Source organism: Babylonia areolata, chromosome 3, assembly GCF_041734735.1.
Source record: "Babylonia areolata isolate BAREFJ2019XMU chromosome 3, ASM4173473v1, whole genome shotgun sequence".
Taxonomy (NCBI): Eukaryota; Metazoa; Mollusca; class Gastropoda; order Neogastropoda; family Buccinidae; genus Babylonia; species Babylonia areolata.
In genome coordinates this window covers 24,002,121-24,023,737 of record NC_134878.1, presented here as the reverse complement: position 1 = coordinate 24,023,737, position 21,617 = coordinate 24,002,121, and the positions used below count along the sequence as shown (strand labels likewise).

The window sequence follows — 21,617 nt, the reverse complement described above, 5'->3', positions numbered from 1 at the left end:
TGCACTTTGGTTAAGCGGCTTCTTGTATTCTACAGATTTCCATTTTGGTGATTAAAACTTGTGGTTTTTTGTTTTATTTTATTTAGGTTTTTGGTTTTAAGACACACACTTTGGTTAAGCGGATCCTTGACCCCAGCTGGAAACTTTTCGGTGTTACAAAAAAATAGAAGTCATTACCACCTGTGTTGATTTTTGTTTTTTTGGGGTTTTGTTGTTGTTGTCTCCCTTTTCTGTCTCTTTTGGTCTGTTTGCCTCACTACCCTTTATCTAATAGTTTGATAATGATGATATAGGAAAATGTATTTTAGAATTGATGAGTGTATGATTATGGTTGCTAAGGAAAATCTAAAAAAAAAAAAAAAGAAAAAAGAAATACCCCAAACAAACCTGAAGCTGGTGGTGTTTGTGGGTGTGTATTTCAGTGTGTATGTGTATCTATCTGTGTGTGTGCATCTCTGTGTGAGTGTTTGCATGCCTGCATGCATGCATGTATTTTCATCTCATTCCATTGGTTTATATGTTTTATGTATGCATTATCTGAGAACTTGTGTGATTTTACATGATGTTGAATCGTACCACTTGGCAGCACTGGTTTAAATAGCGTGACTTGTTACTATAAATTCATGATTTTGAATTGTATATTGATGTTTTATCAGCCCTTGGAACTGTAGAATATTTTGCATCCTGTTGATGAGTTGAATCACAGATTTTAAAAAAAATCCTATTTATTATTATTGATGTTCGAGTTCAGACAGCTGAGGACGAGCTGAAATAAAAGTTATGATTAATGCTTGTTCAAACAAGATAGAGACTAGATATGTGTGTAGGAGCTAAGAAAGGTATGATTAATGATACTTCAGACATGACAGAGACTAGATGTGTGTGGGAGCTAACAAAAAGTAATAATTAATGCTAGTTCAGACAAGATAGAGACTGGATGTGTGTATGAGCTAACAAAAGAGTTATGATTAATGATAGTTGAGACACGACAGAGACTAGATGTGTGTAGGAGCTAACAAAAAAGTTATGATTAATGATAGTTGAGACATGACAGAGACTAAATGTGTGTCGGAGCTAACAAAAAAGTTATGATTAATGATAGTTGAGACATGACAGAGACTAGATGTGTGTAGGAGCTAACAAAAAAGTTATGATTAATGATAGTTGAGACATGACATAGACTAAATGTGTGTTGGAGCTAAAACAAAAAAAAGTTATGATTAATGATAGTTGATACATAACAGAGATTGAAAGTGTGTAGGAGCTAACAAAAAGTAATGAGTAAAGATAGTTGATTCATGACAGAGATTGAAAGTGTGTAGGAGCTAACAAAAAGTAATGATTAATGATAGTTGAGACATGACAGAGACTAGATGTGTGTTGGAGCTAACAAAAAAAAGTTATGATTAATGATAGTTGATACATGACAGAGACTAGATGTGTGTTGGAGCTAACAAAAAAAGTTACGATTAATGATAGTTGATACATGACAGAGATTGAAAGTGTGTAGGAGCTAAGAACAAGTAATGATAAATGATAGTTAAAACATGACAGACTAGATGTGTGTAGGAGCAAGCAAAAAAAAAGTAATGATTAATGATAGTTGAGACATGACAGAGACTGGATGTTTGCCCTGTCTGACGTCAGCTCTCAATGGTGATGGTGTGCAGGTCATGCACTTTACCAAAGAAAATGTGGCGTCCTATATCGCCATGGTGGGTATCCTGTCGGTTATAGCCCAGGTGAGTTCTTCAGTGTCAGCCTTTCTTACCTTGTTGTGCCAGTTGCTGAGGATTCAGAATCAGAATCAGTTCTAATTACCAAGGTGTATAAGTAAGACAGATGTATGCTCCCCCATGCACAAAAAAAGAAAGGGGAAAAAAGTCCAAAAACAGTAAACAGAACGAGTGATTGTGAATATGTCTTTTTCTAAGTGTAAACAATTGATTGTGAATGTCCTTTCCTAAGTGTAAACAAGTGATTGTGAATATGTCCTTTTTGTAAGTGTAAAGTAATATTTCATGTTCAGATACTTTCCCTTTTGGTCATTATGGAGACCTTTAAGATCCAGTAGCAGCACTTTTTTTTGTTGTTCCTGATGTGTTTTTTTTAAACAAAACCTTTCGTCTAGAAAGCATTAAATATGTGATTGCTGTACAGAGATTCATTACACATAAATAATATTTTTTAAACCTATTGTTCATGTCCATTACACTTTACATTGACAGTGTGAACCCGGTAAAACATCAGCAGAACATATCAAGAAAGAAGTTGCAGTGAATGTCAAAGGCACATTTCAATGTAAAGTTGCAGTACATTGATTCTTAAATTGTTTTGTGGCAGATACGAGGAGTCAGCATTCAGCAAGCTAAATATCTGAATATCTTTTTTTTTCCTAGCATTCTTTGTATCTAAAATACTGTATTATTTGCTTCAAAAATACAAAATTCTTTGCTTCTAAAATACTGTATTCTTCTCTTTGAAAATACTGCATTCTTTGTTTCAACAATGCTGCATTGTTTATGGTGGTTATGGTGTGTTGCAGACGATAATCCTGTCCATACTGATGAAGTATGTGGGCCACAAACACACCATCATGATTGGCCTCATCTTTGAGATCGTCCAGCTGTCGTGCTACGGCTTTGCCACCCAGACATGGTGAGAACAGGAACAGGAACAAGAAAGTTTAACGACACAGGCCGTCAGCCTCTGATCACAAAGAAATGAAGGAACACAATACAGTATAGCTTGAGGTGAAACTGTGAAAGTGAGTTCCACAAGTGGAGCAGATTAAATAATGATGAAATGACACGATTTCAAGACAAAATACAGTACATTACAATACAATGCAGTACAATGCAGTTCAGTGCAGTCCAACACAGTCTAGTGCACTACAGTACAGTCCAGTACAGTACAGTACAGTGTAATACAGTAGAGTGCAGTACAGTATGATAGAGTATAATACAGTGCAGTGCATAATAGTACAGTACAGTAGAGCGCAATATTTTAGTTCAGTTCAGTGCAGTAGTACAGTACAGTGCAGTTCAGTACATTATAGAACACAACAGCGCGATACGGCACAGTGCAGTTCAGTACAGTACAGTATTGACCAGTGCTGTGCAGTACAGTACAGTTCAGTACAATACAGTACAGTGCAGCACAGCACAGCACAGCACAGCACAGCACAGCACAGTGTGATACAGAGAGCTGTGTATTGCCTGTGACAGGATACTGTGGATAGCGGGCTGCATGGCAGCCATGTCCAGCATCACCTACCCAGCCATCAGTGCCTTCGTGTCCTCACACGCCAGCTCCGACCAGCAAGGTATACCGACTGTCAGTCACACCAGCAGTGTGTGATCAATTATTGTGAGTTGAGGAAAGAGGGAGGAGAAGAAGGTTGATTAGGGTGTTTCATTTCTTCTGAGGAGAGACTGAACCCAAAGCACTTTACAATGGATTGTCATTCTCAGGTGTAGAATGTTTGTCTGAACAAAATTCGTACACCAAGGACAGCAAATGTACGCTGGTCACAGTGGTAGAACAATGACTCAAAAGAAAATATTCTTCACAAGTCACAATGTGTGCAGCCTTGGAAACGATCTTGACTCATTTCTTGTGTATGCGCATGCTGAAGATTGAAAGTCCAGTGTAAAGTTTAACCTCTGTGCTGTTGTGCCCTAATCATGACTGACTAGCTTTTTGTCCAGTCCCCAAGAGTGGTTAAAGTGTTGTATTTTCAATCTGATGGTCCCTGGTTCGAATCTTGGTTATGGCGCCTGGTGGGTAAAGGGTGGAGATTTTTCTGATCTCCCAAGTCAACATATGCGCAGATCTGCTAATGCTGGAATTCCCTTTGTGTGTATACACACGCCGAAGATCAAATATGCATGTCAAAGATCCTGTAATCCATTTCAGCTAAATGTGGGTTATGGAAATATGGAAACAAGAATACACATTCCTGAAAACAGAGTATGGCTGCCTACATGGTGGGGTAAATAAAGAAAATGGTCATACACATAAAATATTACGTCTGTATGAGTGTATGTTTGCGTGACTGAAACCTGGTTGAATGGCGGAAGAAACGAATAATGAGCTCGCAATGTCAGTCGGCTCTTCCCAGGTAGGCAAATGACTCTGTAAAGTGCTCAGAGCTTGGTCTCCGACTGAGGATAGGAGCTGTATAGGTAAGTATCCATCATCCCCCTGTTGCAGGCGTGGCTCAGGGGATTGTGACTGGGATCCGTGGTCTGTGTAATGGGTTGGGGCCGGCGCTGTTTGGGTTCATTTTCTACCTGTTCCACGTCAACCTGAACGAAGGCAATGACCTCAAGACAGAGCCTGCACACGCTGACAACTCCTCCATGACAGTGCTGCAGGGAACGTTGAGGGTCAGTGTGTGTTTGCGTGTGCATGTGCGTGTGTGTGTGTGTGTGGGCATGCACTTGTGTGCGTGTGTGCTCAGCGGTTTTACTGACCTGGGAAGAAAGCTGCACTTGTTCTGTGCTATTTTACACCAAATAGATGACTTTCATCACTCAAAATCACTCTTGCTTTTTGCATCATTCATTTTTCTTTTACTGTACTCGAACACACTGGCCCATCACCCACAAGCATACCACTTGTATTCACTTTTTTTGTTAAGTACACCTTTGCAACATATGTAAGTGAAGTGACATGGGGCAGTGTATGAAGATGGTTATTGCCATTTGTGTGTGTGTGTGTGTGTGTGTGTGTGTGCGCGCGCACCAGTACATATTTGTCCACATACAAGAGAATGTGTGTGTGTGTGTTCCAGAACCTTATCCCAGGACCGCCCTTTGCCTTTGGCATGGTGCTGGTGATCATGGCGCTGATCGTGGCCGCCTTCATCCCAGATACCCCCTCCTCCACCTTCAAGAAATCTGCCCCCTCCCTGTCCCTGGACATGAAGAAAGACCCAGGTCAGTTGGATGCTGGTCAGCTGTGGGGTGGGGGTGTGGGGGTCACAGACATAGTCTGTTTAGTTTTGATGAAATGAGGGTTGCCCGTCAAAACTTCCCGTTGGCCAAATGTTCACATGTAGGGGTTTCTAAAACGTTATGAACTACTTGGGAACTTGCACAGTTTTCTTCTTGTGGGCGCAGTGAAACGATGCTGAGTTTTCGGCAAACAGTGGTGATTGGCAGCCAATGTAATGAGCACCTCTCATTTCCACCAGAGATTTCTTGCAAATGCAGTTCTGTTTTCATACAATGAAAAAACCCACAACTGTCATTTATAAACAACTAAATAATTGTAACTTTTTGGCTGAAACGCATTTTTCAAGGTGTTGGTGATGTACATGTACCTGAAACAGCCGTTTGGGTGTTGAATGAGAGGCCAGTGGCAGACCTTGTGCAGCCAGTGTAATATAAACAATTTTTCAGTTTTTGAGGGTATTTTATGAAAACACACATAGTTTAACTACATATACTTTACCGTGACCCACTAGTGCAGACTCTGGCAGGGGTCTGACATTCCTGTCCTGTGCAAACTACTATCCACCTATGCGGAGAAAACAAAAGTTGCTACGGCTGATGACCTCCCGAAAGTAGGTTACCTCCCCACTGTATCCCTTTATTAAGTGGTTTTTAACTTTCTGTGAAGCCTGTGTATTGGTTATACAAGTCATAGTTTCAGTTTCAGTTTCTCAAAGAGACGTCCCTGCATTTTGGACAAATCCATATATGCTATACCACATCTGTGAGGCAGATGCCTGACCAGCAGCAAACCCAATGTGCTGTTCAGGCCTTGAGTGCATGCATATATATATGTGTACCTGTCAGAGTAGATTTCTTCCACAGAATTTTGCCAGAGGACAACACTCTTATCGCCATGGGTTCTTTTTCAGTGTGCCAAGTGTGTGCTGCACATGGAACCTCGTTTGTGGTCTGATCTGAATGACTAGACGCTCAGTTTGATTTTCTTGTCAAACTTGGGAGAAAGGGTGAGGACTGGGATTTGAACCCAGGCCCTCACGGACTGTGTATTGGTGGGTTAGCATCTAACAATTTTGCCACCTACCTCCCATCATAACCTTCTCTGAGTACCCACCAAAAATGTGAATAAAAAAGAGTGGTGGGGTGGGGACAAGGTGGTCTAGCATTTACAGGTTTGTTGCTGTCTCTCTTAAAGTGATGTGCTGTTGATGGACATTTTATGGTCAGGTCCGGCACTCCCATCTTATTACCAGACCATCACTTTTTGGGGAACGCCACATCTGACCACCTGACTTTCAATGTTAAGTCAAGGGCATTTAGATGAAAAAGAAAAACAACCTGGTCTTCATTGCTTAGAATATTTGAAATGGATATATTTTGCTAAGCAGCTTTCACAATGTTGAGCTGAATAGTTTTTGAAACACAAAGGTATTATGTCATACAAAATTGAAATGCATTTTTCTGAAAACTTCCCCCACATCTGATAGCCTTTAATTTTAACAGGCCACCCTCGGTTTGTGCTAAGTTGTTCTCACCTGTGCTTTTTTGCTGCTTGTGTTGTGGACACTAAATAGATAACTGTAGCTGCTTTTGTGCTGACTGTTACTGATGTTGTACTTTTGTGTGGTGTTCACTGTCTCCTGCTGTCCCCTCTCTGTGACAGGATGGGGCTGGTTGGTTGTGCCATACTTGTGCATTGTGCAAAGTGTACTGCTGTATTATTTGTTGTTGTTGTCAGCCGAGAACTGAAAGATGTTTTTTTGTTGTTGTACTATTTGTGTGCTGTTCCTTGGTCCAGGTTCGATTCCCGCTCTCACCCATTTCTCCCATGTTTGACTGGAAAATTAAACTGAGCTTCTAGTCATTTGGATGAGACGAAAAACTGAGGTCCCCTGTGCAGCATGTGCTTGGCGCACTGAAAAAGAACCCATGGCAATAAAAGTGTTGTCCTCTGGCCTGAGAAACTGAGACTGAGAATGGAAGCAGTAGCTTCGTCACAGAGGAGAGAGTAGATGAGCCTGTTGTGTTGGGGTGATGATGATGATGATATCAGTACTTATATATAGCGCCTATCCTTGGTTGGAGACCAAGCTCTAAGCACTTTGCAAGTGTGGAGTCATTTGGTGACTGACGGCTGCCATTTGGGCACTCATCATTCATTTCCTGTGTCAGCTATCAGTCACACACACATTCACACTCATACTGACATGTGTTTTTTTGGTTGTTTTTTTTTTCTTTCACAGGCCACATACCCACATTCACTCATAAACATGTATGAGTGTGGTTTTACATGTATGTTTTTACCCCTGCTATTTAGGCAGCTTACTCCGTTTTCAGGGGTTTGCATCCTGGGTATGTTCTTGTTTCCATAACACACCGAACGCTTACATGGATTACAGGATCTTTAATGTCCGTATTTTATCTTCTATTCACATGAAGGGGGTTCAGGACTAGCAGGTCTGCACATTTGTTGACATGGTAGATTGGAAAAATCTCCACCCTTTAACCACCAGGCACTGTTGCCCTGAGATTCGAACCCTGGATCGTCAGATTGAAAGTGCAACTTTGTAACCACTGGGCTGTTGGGCCGGTCTTGGGGTAGTGACCAGGTGTGATGGTGGCACTGTTTGGTCTCCTGTCAGCAGTCAGGGTGTTGGTCCACTGTCTGCCCGTCAGGACTGAGTGACTGTCAGGGGGAAAGCAGCACTGTGGGTGAAACTCAAAGCGTTCACCAGCTTGACTGGAGAGTTGTTATGTTGCGTTACTGTCATAGTTTGTTTCCTGTTCACACAGTTCTCTGTTGCCTTCTCTCTGTGTAAGACAGTGGGTGTGACAGGTTCAAATCTATGTATCCAAGAATTTGGAAACTTTAAAAAAAAGTTAGGGTTGGGGGGTGGGGGGGGAGGTTTATGTTAGATTTTGGTCTTCCAGTCACCTGCAGTAGACAGAAGGTGTAAAATACTGTCTGTAATGAGCTAAAAGTTCTTTTTCGATTTTCATTTGTTTAGGTGCGTTCCTTGTATTTTATTTGTTTGTTAATTCTGTGTGTATTGCATTCCTTCATTTATTCTCATATGTAATTGCTTCTTTTGTTTCTATAATTAATGCATTCATTCTGATATGTTCTTTCTTCATAAACATCATTTCTGCATTGTTTGTTCTTGGTTCTTCTCAAGCAGTCTGTCCATTGTTTATCTTTTTTTCCCCTCCTCTGCCATGCTAACTGCTCAACAGGCTTCACTTACGTGTCAGTGCATTCTAGTTTTGCGCACCAGTTGCTGGGGCATTGCGCGTATGTTTGTGGAGAGAAGTAGGGAGTGAAGTTGCTTGAAGTGTATAGCCGTGCTTATCATTGCAGAGGAGGAGGAGGAGGAGGAGATGGAGGCTGAGGGTAAACACTGTGGGAAAAGAAGTGTGTAGAAGTGTGGGGGTGTGCTGTAAAGTGTTAGTGGTCTCTGTGCACTGACGGTTCTGTGCTTTATCAGCCTTTTTCTTTTTCAGTGTTAGTTGGGTGGTTTGTTCTGTTTGGGGAGATAGCAGAACTGGTGCCCTTCCATCCCCCCCTTCCCCTGCATTTTTTTTTTTTCTCTCTCTCTCTCTTTCTCGCAGATGAATTGAACATGATGTGATTTTAATCTTCGATTACTGATCTTATGATCCTCACTGATCTTATGATATTCTAATGGTTTTATTCATCATTGGGGATAGAATGATAAAAAAAAAAGTTTGGTCATTTAGTGTATGCTTTATGACAGTAACTCTGATGACCCACGAAGTAGCAAAAAGCAGTTAGCATCAGAACTGCTCAGTATTTTATTGCACACACACACACACACACACACACACACACACATGCACGTGCAAATGCACCCACGCACACATGCTGATATGCATGCATACCACCCATCCATACCAACACACATGCACACACACATTTGTACACACGCACACACATATGGAAGCATGCACACACACACACACACACACACACACACACACACACACACACACACACACACACACACATATAAAAGGACTTTTTAATTACACATACTTAACCGTGACCCAACTAATGCAGACTCCGGCAGGGGTCTGACATTCCTGTCCTGTGCAAACTACTATCCGCCTATGCGGAGAAAACGAAAGTACTACGGCCGATAACCTCCCGGAAGTAGGTAACCTCCCCTTTGTCCCCCTGGCTAGCGCCCTCTTTTTCCGGCAGCCATCATGACTTCTGTTCCTGTGCTTCTCATACGGCTAAGTTTTTTCGTATTTTCTGTCTGTCTGTTGATTCTCTGGCGTTCTTGTTTGTTGTCAAATTATGTCTCCAACCAGGTCACATAATTATGTAGCTCGATTGGGCGATCGCGCTAAAATTAAGGCGCGATTGCAATCGATTCGCTGACTCTCTGGGCCCTCTACTCCTGGCCCTCTCAACAACGCCAACCCGCCACCTCCTCCACTTCCTCCGCTACCTCCGGTTGACTCCAGACCTCCACCATCTCCTACACCTCCTCTGGTGACTTCTAGAGGTTTGTTGCCACACACTCAGGTCAGTGTTGCCTTTAATGTCATTTTTATCGATCTGCGAACGCACTCGACGTGATCCGCGTTTTCTCGGCCCTGCCAGTCGGCAGTGTACGAGTTCACCTCCTCTATCTCTTTACCCATACCCACAGTTGCACCAGTGGAATGTGCCACAATCCCTTTGGGGAAACAACACCACAAAAAAAAAAAAAAAAAAGCTTGTTTTGGATCCGCACGTTAGGCTGGGCTCTATGTGCGATGTGTCTGTGGTGGCGGCCGTGACATCGGATCACGCGACCCCCCACGCGGCATGCCTCGACCGTCTCGGATCCAATGGTGACCGAGCTGCGTAGGGATGCCCTCCCCTGGTGTAGGGAGGAAGGTGGACCACTAGGAGACACACTCGCCCATACGCGTACACCCCCCTCCATGTCCGGAGCGCCCGATCCAAGGGAGGCAACCCCTGCTTCGGCACCCTTGCCGGTGACTGCCACAGTTATTTCCCTTGCACGGGCACTGCTCCTCGCCTACAGTGCGGGTGCGTGCACGGTCCCACCAAGTTATGCGGTGATGATCCCATCTGCCACACCGCCGATGCTGCTGTTTCCCATCCACTAATGGCGTCTCAGCAAGCTGCTCAACCAAACAATCAGCAACTCATCGCTAACTTGCTGCAGCAGTTATGCACCACTCTGCTTCCCAGTGCCACACCTGGCGCCTGCACCGCCCCTCACCCACAGAGCAGGTACGTGCATGCCCCATTGGAACTTCGGCAGTGCTGGATTCTTCTGCCCCATTGCTTAACTCTGCTGTTGCCCAGACTAATATCGGCACTTCCACATTGGAGTGCCTCTTAATAACTCGATCCTGCCTCTCGGCAGTGCTCGGGCCGATCTTGTCTATCCCTTTATCCGTCAACACACAACAGCTGAACGTCGGTCTTCTCGCAGGAGCTATTCGTGAGGTTGGACTGCCGTTCAGCTACAGGGGGATGCACATCCCACGGCAAACCGACGGACTTGTCACCCCCTCGTCCACGACGCCCATAACACTGGATTACGGCTCCGTCAGGCCACATGCCCCGACCGTCTCGCGTCCGATGGCGACCGATTCGGGTTGGGATGCCCACGGCGCTAAGGGACATTATAATTATTCCCCTTGCGGCTGTTTTCACCTGTGTCGGTTACAGTGGCATCGAACCACGGATTCTCACACGCACCATGACACTCCTCCCTCTACAGCGAGGACATGTCGCACCAGGGTATATGTGCTCTAAAGACACCATCCTTTTCGACGATTATTGGCGCCAAGGGAGGCAACTCCGCATTTGTAACCTAGGCGGTTGACACTGTAGTTACTTTCGCCGACACAGCACGTCACTCCTGCCCCTCGTGCTGTCCACCAACGATGTTTTCTTTCGGCTTCTCATTGGGTCCTGATGCCCATTCATGCACTTTACACAACTTTGCATAGCAACTGCACTTTTCTTGCTGTTTATCAGGTTATTGGCCACTGAACTTTGGGGTTCTTCGTCCCCCCACACTTGTGCACAGTCCTCTGCAGGCAACCATCCCCATTACCATTCTCTTCTGGTTATACACAATAACAGGAAATAAATCACAATATTTCCCCTTCCATTCTTTTTGATTTCTTATAAAAAACAAAAAACAAAACCAACAAAAACAAAACAACAACAACAACATATATTTATATATATATAAATAATAAAAAAATAAAATAAAATAAGATAAAATACATTCAAATACAATGAAATAAAAAATATTGTTTGTGTGTGTATAATATATATATATATATATATATCTTGCTACATTTATACACATTTCTATTTACACTTATAGATGTATACTTATCCCTCGGTATACACATGTGTGCGCTTACGGGATAGGTTCATACGACTTAATATTAACATGTACAATTTTATTTCTATCCCCATTCATTGACATCTATTCATTGGCATTCCCTGCATAGCAATATAGACGCACTTCCAATTGCGTCATTCTGTTCACATGCCCAGATCTCTCTGTGTCTACATACTGGCACTTTATTCATATGCGTATGTACATCTCTTATATATAGGTGCATACACAGATTCCTTCCCATTACGAATTATGCACACTTACCATTTACTTGGGTATATCTGTGCTCGCTACATGTTTGCTTATACAGCCGCTTATTTCTCGGGACTCATTGGCATATTCCTGACACCATCACTTGAGTTGATGGAAGTTTATAATGCCATTGTACATATATGTATTCATTTTCATAAATTCATCCCTACCTTGCTTTCGGAGGACGACTGCACTCACAGACCAAACTGCCTCATTCTCACCCGAATGTATGCTCCTTCACATATCAGTCGTGGCTGGTCCTTAGGGACCCACACACACTCCCTTCCCACCCACAGGGCTAAGGATGCCCTCTTTTGGTGCATGGAGGGACAAGGCAACCCAACTCATTTGCCTACAACAGTCACCCACAGGGCTAGAGATGCCCTAACCTGGTACAAGGAGGGGTGAGGCAGACCAACTTAGTGGTGCCACTCCGGAAACACACGCCCTTCATTCTTTCCAAGTTTTAGCGGGCCCAAAAACTGCCCACTGGGCAGGAGACAATCACCCAAAGTCCATCTCTTCCACTCCTCACTAGTAGCGGAAGGCCTGGGTAATGACTGTTTTCCTCTACACTCGGGAGAATGGCATATTGACGAGGATGGATGCGTCTCACAAAGCACAACGAACCGTGCATTACCCACAGGGGCGTACCTTTCTGCCCACTCATACCGACATGGCAGATGCTGCGTTCAAGCACATTAGTTCGCCCCATCACCTTGCTTGAACAGAGATCCAGCATCGATGTCTCAAACAATTGGCGTTCGAAAGCACTTTCTGCACTTGGTCTTCCCTGCCCGATCCTTTCAGCCTCAACACACAACCACTGCTATGGTTACAGATGGGCATTCCTTCTCAAGCACTGTCTTTCCAGTGAGACACTTCCAGGGGTTTCTAGCCTAGGCAAGCTATCCCATCATGGAGCCTCAGCCTTCAGTCAAGGGCCTGTCAGAGGATGACTTTGTTGTCACTTCGGAAGCAAGCACCATGTCTTTCAGACACATGGTCGCACCACAAGACCCCATCAACTCCTTCCGGCTTCCTTACATTTCAACGTAACCTTCATCCCTCAAGCACACAGCAGCTGTTTCCTGATTTACCCATGCTGACTGGTGTCCTCCTAGGACCAGTACATGATAATCAGCCATGTACGACAATGACCATCAGATCAGCAGAGCAGGCAACTGCTGTCCTGACTATTTGGGCTTGAATCTGATTATACAATTTATAGTAGAGAGTGTTTTGCCCAAGTTGCATCCCCAGTCCCTCAATCAAGAGGGCCTTTGGACTCACCATTGGGACGGATCCCAAAGGCTAGTTAGCCCTCAAGGGTACAGCACTAAGTCCCAGTGCAATTTGACTTCTAATCTGAGAGACATAGTCCTCCATGAAAGACTAAGCTGCTAATGATTTCACTTTGCAATTCAGAAACTGCTGATAATACAGCTCTCACTTTACTGTTGGCCATACTGAAAACGCATGTCAGATCAGTGATTTGCTGTAAATGGCCAGTACAACACATCTACACCCACTTTCCTCCCTGCCCCTGCCATGCTCCATCCCAGACTTAGTGCACACCGCACACAGCCAGAACCTTCAGCACAAAGTTTCCCCATGGAAACCCTCTTCCATTAGGAATTCCACCACAGAAGGAGACTCAGTGACCTGCGGGCACATGAAGTGCACTACCACAGCCTGATCCATCCCAGCCATTGACTGCCGATTGCTCCAACATGCCACACTCAGGTAGAGAAGCCTCCAAGCCTTCCATATGCCCCTTTGTGATGGTACCTACCTGGGCAATTACACAGCCCTGTCCCAGAGACAGCAGGGACCTCAAGTCTCTTGTTGCCAAATGTCTGCCCTTCTATGCACAGGCAACATGCCATTGCTGTCTTTTTTGGCAATGACAGAAAAGGGGGAGGGGGGGAGCACCTGTCGCCTGTCAGCTCTCATGGAGGAGCTCTACAGATCTGGCTGTCACACCTAAGGCAAGCCCAACATGGTGGCCTACCTGTCTCGTGCCAGTTTCCTCTAAACACATATACCACTTCCACTATCAGCTCAGAACCGATGTGGAATCATCAGATCAAACTACATGTGCACCTCCTTGCTTCTCTTCTTCTTCTTCTTCTGCGTTCACTCGTATGCACACGAGTGGGCTTTTACGTGTATGACCGTTTTTACCCCGCCATGTAGGCAGCCATACTCCGTTTTCGGGGGTGTGCATGCTGGGTATGTTCTTGTTTCCATAACCCACCGAACGCTGGCTGACATGGATTACAGGATCTTTAACGGGCGTATTTGATCTTCTGCTTGCATATACACACGAAGGGGGTTCAGGCACTAGCAGGTCTGCACATATGTTGACCTGTGAGATCGTAAAAATCTCCACCATTTACCCACCAGGCGCCGTCACCGTGATTCGAACCTGGGACCCTCAGATTGATGCACCTCCTTGCATTGACGCTCATCCGCGCTCAAGTGAGACAACCCTGTAGGGTATATGTTTCCTTCCCTTCCTTTGATTTGAAGGGCACTCAGTAAGGTGCAGATTCAACACACTGACCCAATTTTCTTTGCGCTTCATTTATCAGCACAGCTGTGGTCCACAGACCTCTCCCACAATACAGCTGCGGACCTCAGTCTTCCTTGCCCGCACCAATATCCTTAGGTGACACAGCACACTCTACCTTCATCGAATTCTACTTGAGGGACATCTATCGCTTTAGGGATGATGGCTCAAGAGGCGTTGCCTCTGCAGTGGCAACACAACAGGCCATCGCAGCGCACTGGCGATAGAACAGGATTGAGACTTGATGCCTCCTCAGCCAGAGCACATGAAGTCAGAGCATGGTCCTCTTCTCTTGCCTTTGCACACTCAACACGGTTGCAAGTCATCATGGAGAGACGTCGCACGCCTGCGGGATGATGGCTCAAGAGGCATCGCTTCTGTGGTAGTTGCACAACAGGCCATCGCAGCACGCAGACAGTAGAACAGGCGAGCCCTCCACCTTGTCGCGCTATTCTGCACTAATTGGGTCACGGTTAAGTATGTGTAATTAAAAGGAAATTTTCTAGTTAAAATTACGTTTAAATAACATACTTTCCGTGACCCAAATTTAGACCCTCCCGTCCTCCCCACTTCCTGTTCTCCCTGCTTGCTGCGCTGGTGATGGCATATTGCCGTCAAAAGAGGGTGCTAGCCAGCGGGACAAAGGGGAGGTTACCTACTTCCAGGAGGTTATTGGCCGTAGTACTTTCGTTTTCTCCGCATAGGCGGATAGTAGTTTGCACAGGACAGGAATGTCAGACCCCTGCCGGAGTCTGCACTAGTTGGGTCACGGTAAGTATGTTATTTAAACGTAATTTTAGATAGAAAATTTCCTATAGAGATGGTTCACAGGCAGACAATGTGGAAGTGTGATATGGACAGTACTGCCCCACATATATCAGGCATTTAGGACACAGGCCTTTGTGTGGAGCATGAAGACAGCTCCTTGACAAGGTCACAAGCTGAGCGTTTTAACCCCTTGACTGCTGCTGACCAATAGGCTCAGCATTGAAGGGCTGTCATCTCATTGAATTCAGACTGAAATACAAGTCAGGATGTTACTGCTGCTGACCAGTTGGCTCAGCATTAAAGGGCTGCCATCTCACTGAATTCAGACTGAAATACAAGTCAGGATGTCAGCGCTGCTGACCATTAGGCTCAGTATTGAAGGGCAGTCATCTCTGAATTCAGACTGAAATACAAGCCAGGATGTCAGTGCTGCTGACCAGTAGGCTCAGCATTGAAGAGCTGTCATCTCACTGAATTCAGACTGAAATACAAGTCAGGATGTCAGTGCTGCTGACCAGTAGGCTCAGCATTGAAGGGCTGTCATCTCACTGAATTCAGACTGAAATACAAGTCAGGATGTCAGTGCTGCTGACCAGTAGGCTCAGCATTGAAGGGCTGTCATCTCACTGAATTCAGACTGAAATACAAGTCAGGATGTCAGTGCTGCTGACCAGTAGGCTCAGCAGTGAAGGGCTGTCATCTCACTGAATTCAGACTGAAATACAAGTCAGGATGTCAGTGCTGCTGACCAGTAGGCTCAGCAGTGAAGGGCTGTCATCTCACTGAATTCAGACTGAAATACAAGTCAGGATGTCAGTGCTGCTGACCAGTAGGCTCAGCAGAGAAGGGCTGTCATCTCACTGAATTCAGACTGAAATACAAGTCAGGATGTCAGTGCTGCTGACCAGTAGGCTCAGCAGTGAAGGGCTGTCATCTCACTGAATTCAGACTGAAATACAAGTCAGGATGTCAGTCGGCATTTTCTATGTAGACTTGATCCTCTTGGGATTGTCATTACTTTTGTTCAACAAAATGACGGGCGCAACAGCCGAGTGATTAAAGCGTTGGACTTTCAGTCTGAGAGTCCTGGGTTCGAAGTCAGGGATGGCGCCAGGTGAGTAAAGGTTGGAAGATTTTTTTTCCAATCTCCCAGGTCAAGAGACGTGCAGGCCTGCCAGTGCCTTAACCCCCTTCATATGTGAAAGCATGCAGAAGATCAAAAACGCACGTTAAAGATCCCATAATCCATGTCAGTGTTTGGTGGGTTATGGAAACAAAACACACCCGGCATGCACCCACCCATCTATCCTCCTCCCCATCCCATCAATCACCCACCCCCTATCCCCACCCCCTGCCCCAGAAAACAACAACAGGGTATGGCTGCCTACATGGTGGGGGCAAAAACGGTCATACACGTAAAAAAGCCCCCTTGTGCACTATAGGAGTAAACGTGGGAGTCGCAGCCCATGAATGAAGAAGTCTAACAAAATGATTTACACTATTGATAAGCACACAAAAATGAGTGTCTGCCTTTCAAACTTGCACCACGCTGATATAGTTTCACCAAGGTTCAACAGTCAGAAAACCTCTATGGACAATGTGGAAGGGCTGTTTCAGTGATTGTGTGCAAGCGACAAGAATTAGAAAGCAGTTGGTATGCTCCAGTTTTGCTGGGTATTTTTGATGTAACAGAGATATTTATATTATTATTTTCTGTAAATTTTTGTGACAAGAAATGAAATGGCTGTTTAGTATATTGTCAGTAAACGACAAGAATTAGAAGCCTGTTTGTGTGCTTCAGTTTTAGTTTTGTGTTTTTACTGTAAGAAATTTATTTTGTAATTTGCTGTAGATTGTTTTCTTTGTTCTTTTTGTTCTTTACGCACTTGGTCAACCCATTTGTTGTGTTGCTTCTAAGACAGCTTTTGTCATTTAACAGGTAACAAGGCTTTTCATTTTATCCCTGGCTTGTGGTCACCGCTTTCTTTGTGGCTTTCTTTTGTCTTGGGGAAAAAAAAGTTTGTGGGTTCACTGCTTCCGTTCGTCATCACTTTCCCTTCCTCGCATGAGTCATTGATTTATGGGTTGATTAATCAGAGCTGGTGGATTATTATCATAAGCAGTTTATTACATGACTGATTGTTTGCTGTTTGAGAACTGTTCGGAGTGGTGTGATGGCCTTGAGGTAACACATCTGCCTAGGAAGCGAGAGAATCTGAGCGCACTGGTTCGGATCCCGGCACAGTTGCCAGTATTTTCTCCTCCTCCACTAGACCTTTAGTCGTGGTCTGGGCACTAGTCATTCGGATGAGACAGTAAACCGAGGTCCCGTGTGCAGCATGCATTGAACGCACATAAAAGAACCCATGGCAACAAAAAGGTTGTCCCTGGCAAAATTCTGCAGAAAGATCCAGTTTGATAGGAAGAACAAATAAAAAAAACTGCAGGCAGGAATAAAAAAAAAAAATTAAAAAGAAAAAAAAGGGTTGCGCTCTCAGTGCAGGGACACGCTCTCCCTGGTGAGAGCAGCCCGAATTTCACACAGAAATCTGTTGTGACAAAAAAGAATGATACAATACAATGCAACTAGATTAAGTTGCTCATAGATTGATCCTTTGCCTGCCAGAGATCTTCTGGTGTCTGTCCACTACTTTGTACTGCCTGTGTGCCTGTGGGACCTATCAGATAATCCCCTTTTTACCCTCTCTCTTTTTTGTGTGTGTGTGTGTTGTTGTTTTTTTGTTAATTGACTTGTGGGAGACAAACAACCCAACTTGATTCACTGTCTCTCCAGATGGGGATGGATTGAGTCCCTTGAATTGTGTTTCTCTCCACACATTTGAAGGAAGGCAAAAGAATTCCAGGAGTTCTGATTCAGCTCTGTGAACTTCCCCCTTCTAGACCAGATCATGCTGACCCCTACAGTCTGTGGATTGCTGTGTAAAGTTTGCTTATGTGGAACAGATCTTTGATCTTTTGTGTGTGCTTATGGAACCAGCTCTTGTTTCTGCAGCCAACAGGAATTATCAGTTGAAAAAAAAAAAAAAAAAAAAAAAAGGTGGACAATAGATTATCCGTTGTGATTTTCCTGGTTTGTGACTGACATGTTAAACCTGAGAGTTTTTCTGTCTGGCTCCTTCAGAATCATCACTTTTTCATAAAGTGTGTGTGTGTGTGTGTGTGTGTGTTTGCGTTTTAGCTCAGTAAGTATTGGATAAGCGAGAGATGTATAGATTGAAGAAATTATCTTTGCTAAATGAAAAATATTATTATTATTATTTCAAATATGTATTTTGGATTTTTTTAAATTTTTTTTTTTAGTCAAATTAAAAAAATCAAAAAGAATCAAGAAAAAGAACTTAGCAAGTGAAAAAGTAGTCACTGGATAAGAGGGAAGAATTACAAGAGTACGGATGAAGAATACACAACCCTGCCCTCATGTTTGCATGCAGGTATTGGCATGCTTGCAGTCCCACATTTTTACACACAGTTTAAAGATTTTTGTTTTCACCTGCTTGGTATCTGGGCATGCCAAAATCTTTTGAGTTCTGTGAAGGTTTTTTCAAGGGACGTAAATCTGAATGAACTGCATGTCAGTTGTGGTGCAGTATGTTCCCTTGACTTTGACCCAGTTTTCCTTTACCTTTCTACTTTCACGTTTTCAGGCTCTCTGTCTTTTTCCTTTGTGTTACAATGATGCTTGGAAAAAGGTTGAAGGAAGGTCCACATGTAACTGACATGTATTTGTGGTGGTGTTGATGTACCTGTGTGTTTCTTTGTGTGTTGGGCAGTGTGTGTGTGTGTGTGTGTGTGTATTCTGGGTGTTGGGGCAACGAATAGTTTTGTTTCACTTAAAAGAATTATTTGTTTCCTTGATTTTATTGTATGTTCTGGATTTTTAGAGAAAAAGGGAAAATTTATCAATTTTGTTGTTGTTGTTGCAGGTTTGGTTTTATGTCTTGAATTAAAACTTTCCTTGTTTTATTCTGTTATATTCAGTTTCATTTGATGTTCGTCTTCATTTTACTTGACATTGTTTTTCATTACTTCCTTTAGAAAAAAAGAAAGAAAAAAAAACAACAACAACAACAAAAAAACAGCACCAACATTTTGATCTTCCTGGATGTAACTTAGATGTGGCTGTTTTGTAAAATCTGTTCTGATATTTTGTTAATGTGTGCTGAACTTCTGATGTGACATCACCCTCTGCATAGGAAACAACATGATATTTTGTAATTTTAAATTTAATTCTGATGGTAATATATATGCATTTCTGTGTGTGCACATTTGCGTGTTTGGTGCATGTGTGTGTGTGTGTGAGTGAGAGAGAGAGAGAGAGAGATATCTAATTTCATTTTACATCTTTCCAGCAGCTGCTTCGATTACATTGTTATGTTTGTATTATGCATGCACACACAAGTATGTGTCTTTTTTATTGTGTGTGAGTGACACAGTGCATCTTTCCAGCTGCTAATTTTATTACATTATTATTATATTCATATTTTGCCTTTGCACGCAAGTATGTGTATTTCTGTTCTATGTGAGCAACACATTAGCATATGAACTTTTTTTTTTTCTGTTTGAAGCCTTGATTTAGATTCTCCATTTCTTTTTTCTTACAGCTGTGCTTACATTTGATAAATATTACGCAATGTACAAAAACAAGAGCAGCAGCACACACAGAGAAACATTATGCAGTGTGCGATTAATTGACGGTGTTACTACCCTGGCCACCACTGCTGAGCTACTGTGTGTCTGGCTGTTGCAGGGTCGAAGAAACACGAAATTGAACCACTCATGGCTGAAGACAGCGTTCCCATATAATCATCACAGGGCCGCCTCCCTCACCTGTTCTGTCCACACTGAGAAGTTATCACCAAATCCAGCCACTCTCCTGTCTAGTCATCCTCGCTCCCAACCAACCAACCAACCAACCAGCCATCCAACCAACCTACCAACTGGCAGACAGACCACAGCTCGCTTGTCTTTGGATCAAGGATTGCAGCTTCTGAGAATTTTGTTATCAGCAGATTATTAGAAAATTCATCCGCCTATGTTTAGCTGGCAACACAAGTTTTCTTGGAATTGTATTTACTAGTGAAGGAATAGGCGTCGCTTTTGGTGTCTCTTTTGGTTTACTGCTATTTTTGTTGTCATCTGCATTTAAGACATGAACACTGTGCGTGTCTTATTGAATTTCTTCTTTGGAATTGATTCTCCCTCACCCAAACTCTTTATTGAATTTTTATTTTGTTTTTAAGTTTTGCCTGCATTGTTGATATAAGAATAAACACTCCTGATTTATTGCAGTGCTTTCGCTTGCAAAGTAGTTATTTATAATAAAGTATAATTCATAATAAAGTAATTATTTGCAATTATTTATAATTTTGTGTTAATCATATATGTATTATAGTATAAAATACCCTACATAAAGGTACTCATTTATTTCCATGTAGTTCGGCTCTTGTGGCTGAAAGAAAGGTTGGGTTGAATCTTATTTGTGGATTCACCTTCCCCCACTAGGGCACTGTAGTTTCCGAAAGCACCATCCCATTATCTCCATCTGAGACCATTGTGAAACTGAATTTAACTGATGCCATCAAGGTTGCAAAGAGTGTAGGTAGCACACATGCATTCACAAGAGACTGCTGCATTGAGTACGAAACGAGTACACAGAATGTAAGCACAATACACATGCAAGCCGCATACAACAAAATAAGGCCAAATGAAAACGCTTAATAGCCAAAAAAAGCGTTAGACGAGACAGAGCGAAAACCTGACAAGATGGCGTGGAGAGCCTTGGCCAAAGGAATGATTCAGCGCTTATAGCTGTTAGAGGCGTTTGATTGGCTAAGAGCGGGCCAGACTAAGAGGGGCGTCTTTTCACTGTTAGCCGCGCGAAATTTGGCCAAACAGAGCAAACCATAGGCCTAGTTTGCATCAGTTTGACATGGTAAGTATATGTAAACACCAAACATGGAGTATAATACAAACTCCTCCTATCAGTAATATAACAGATTGTACTTTCATTATGTGGTTATTGGAGTGATGTCTTTGCACTTTTCCTTTTTTACATTGCACTAAAAGATTTGTAGTACAAATAAATAATCATCTACTTCTTCAAAAAAAACATGCAGACTTTGACAATACAATAGGCACACTGATGTTAACAAGACATAACAGTGCATATCATCAACATGTGTATACATGATTGTAAGGAATCAGTACACATGGAATTAAAATATTTACATATCATGCCTGAACAGAGTACTTCAAATACACGTAAACATGCTTCCTTCAAGAGGAAAAGATGTTTTTGTGTTTGATAATCTGTTTTCAACATTTTGAAAAGGTCTGCAGTTAAAAAAGAAAAGCAAAACAAAAGCAGCCAAAAACAACTGAAAAAACAACAACAAACAAACCAACAAAAAAAACCCAAAAAAACATGCACACACCCACACACAGAAATCACATCGTTACAGAGAGCTTTATAACCATTGAAAACATAGTTATTGAGACATCACTGTGCGCCTGAAAACGGAGTACAGCTGCCCAAATGATGGGGTAAAAAATCAAGTCATGCTTTTAAAAAAAACATATTTGTGGGTGATAGTTAAGATGAGAAAATGGCAGCTGGCAGCTTGCAACCCCCCCCCC

The 21,617-nt window shown here is 43.1% G+C and overlaps 1 protein-coding gene across 4 annotated transcripts in view; it reads left to right on the top strand.

Annotated features, from left to right (window-relative positions):
• The window catches only part of LOC143279868 (hippocampus abundant transcript 1 protein-like), a 43,216-nt gene extending 21,599 nt beyond the window's left edge, over nt 1–21,617 (top strand). For all 4 annotated transcript variants that reach the window (XM_076584148.1, XM_076584149.1, XM_076584147.1 and 1 more), the window contains 6 exons: nt 1,671–1,742; nt 2,546–2,658; nt 3,228–3,325; nt 4,216–4,391; nt 4,799–4,943; nt 19,729–21,617. In XM_076584148.1, coding sequence (XP_076440263.1) covers nt 1,671–1,742; nt 2,546–2,658; nt 3,228–3,325; nt 4,216–4,391; nt 4,799–4,943; nt 19,729–19,784 — 660 coding nt within the window. In that variant the 3' untranslated portion in view covers nt 19,785–21,617. The remainder of the gene's footprint in view (nt 1–1,670; nt 1,743–2,545; nt 2,659–3,227; nt 3,326–4,215; nt 4,392–4,798; nt 4,944–19,728) is intronic.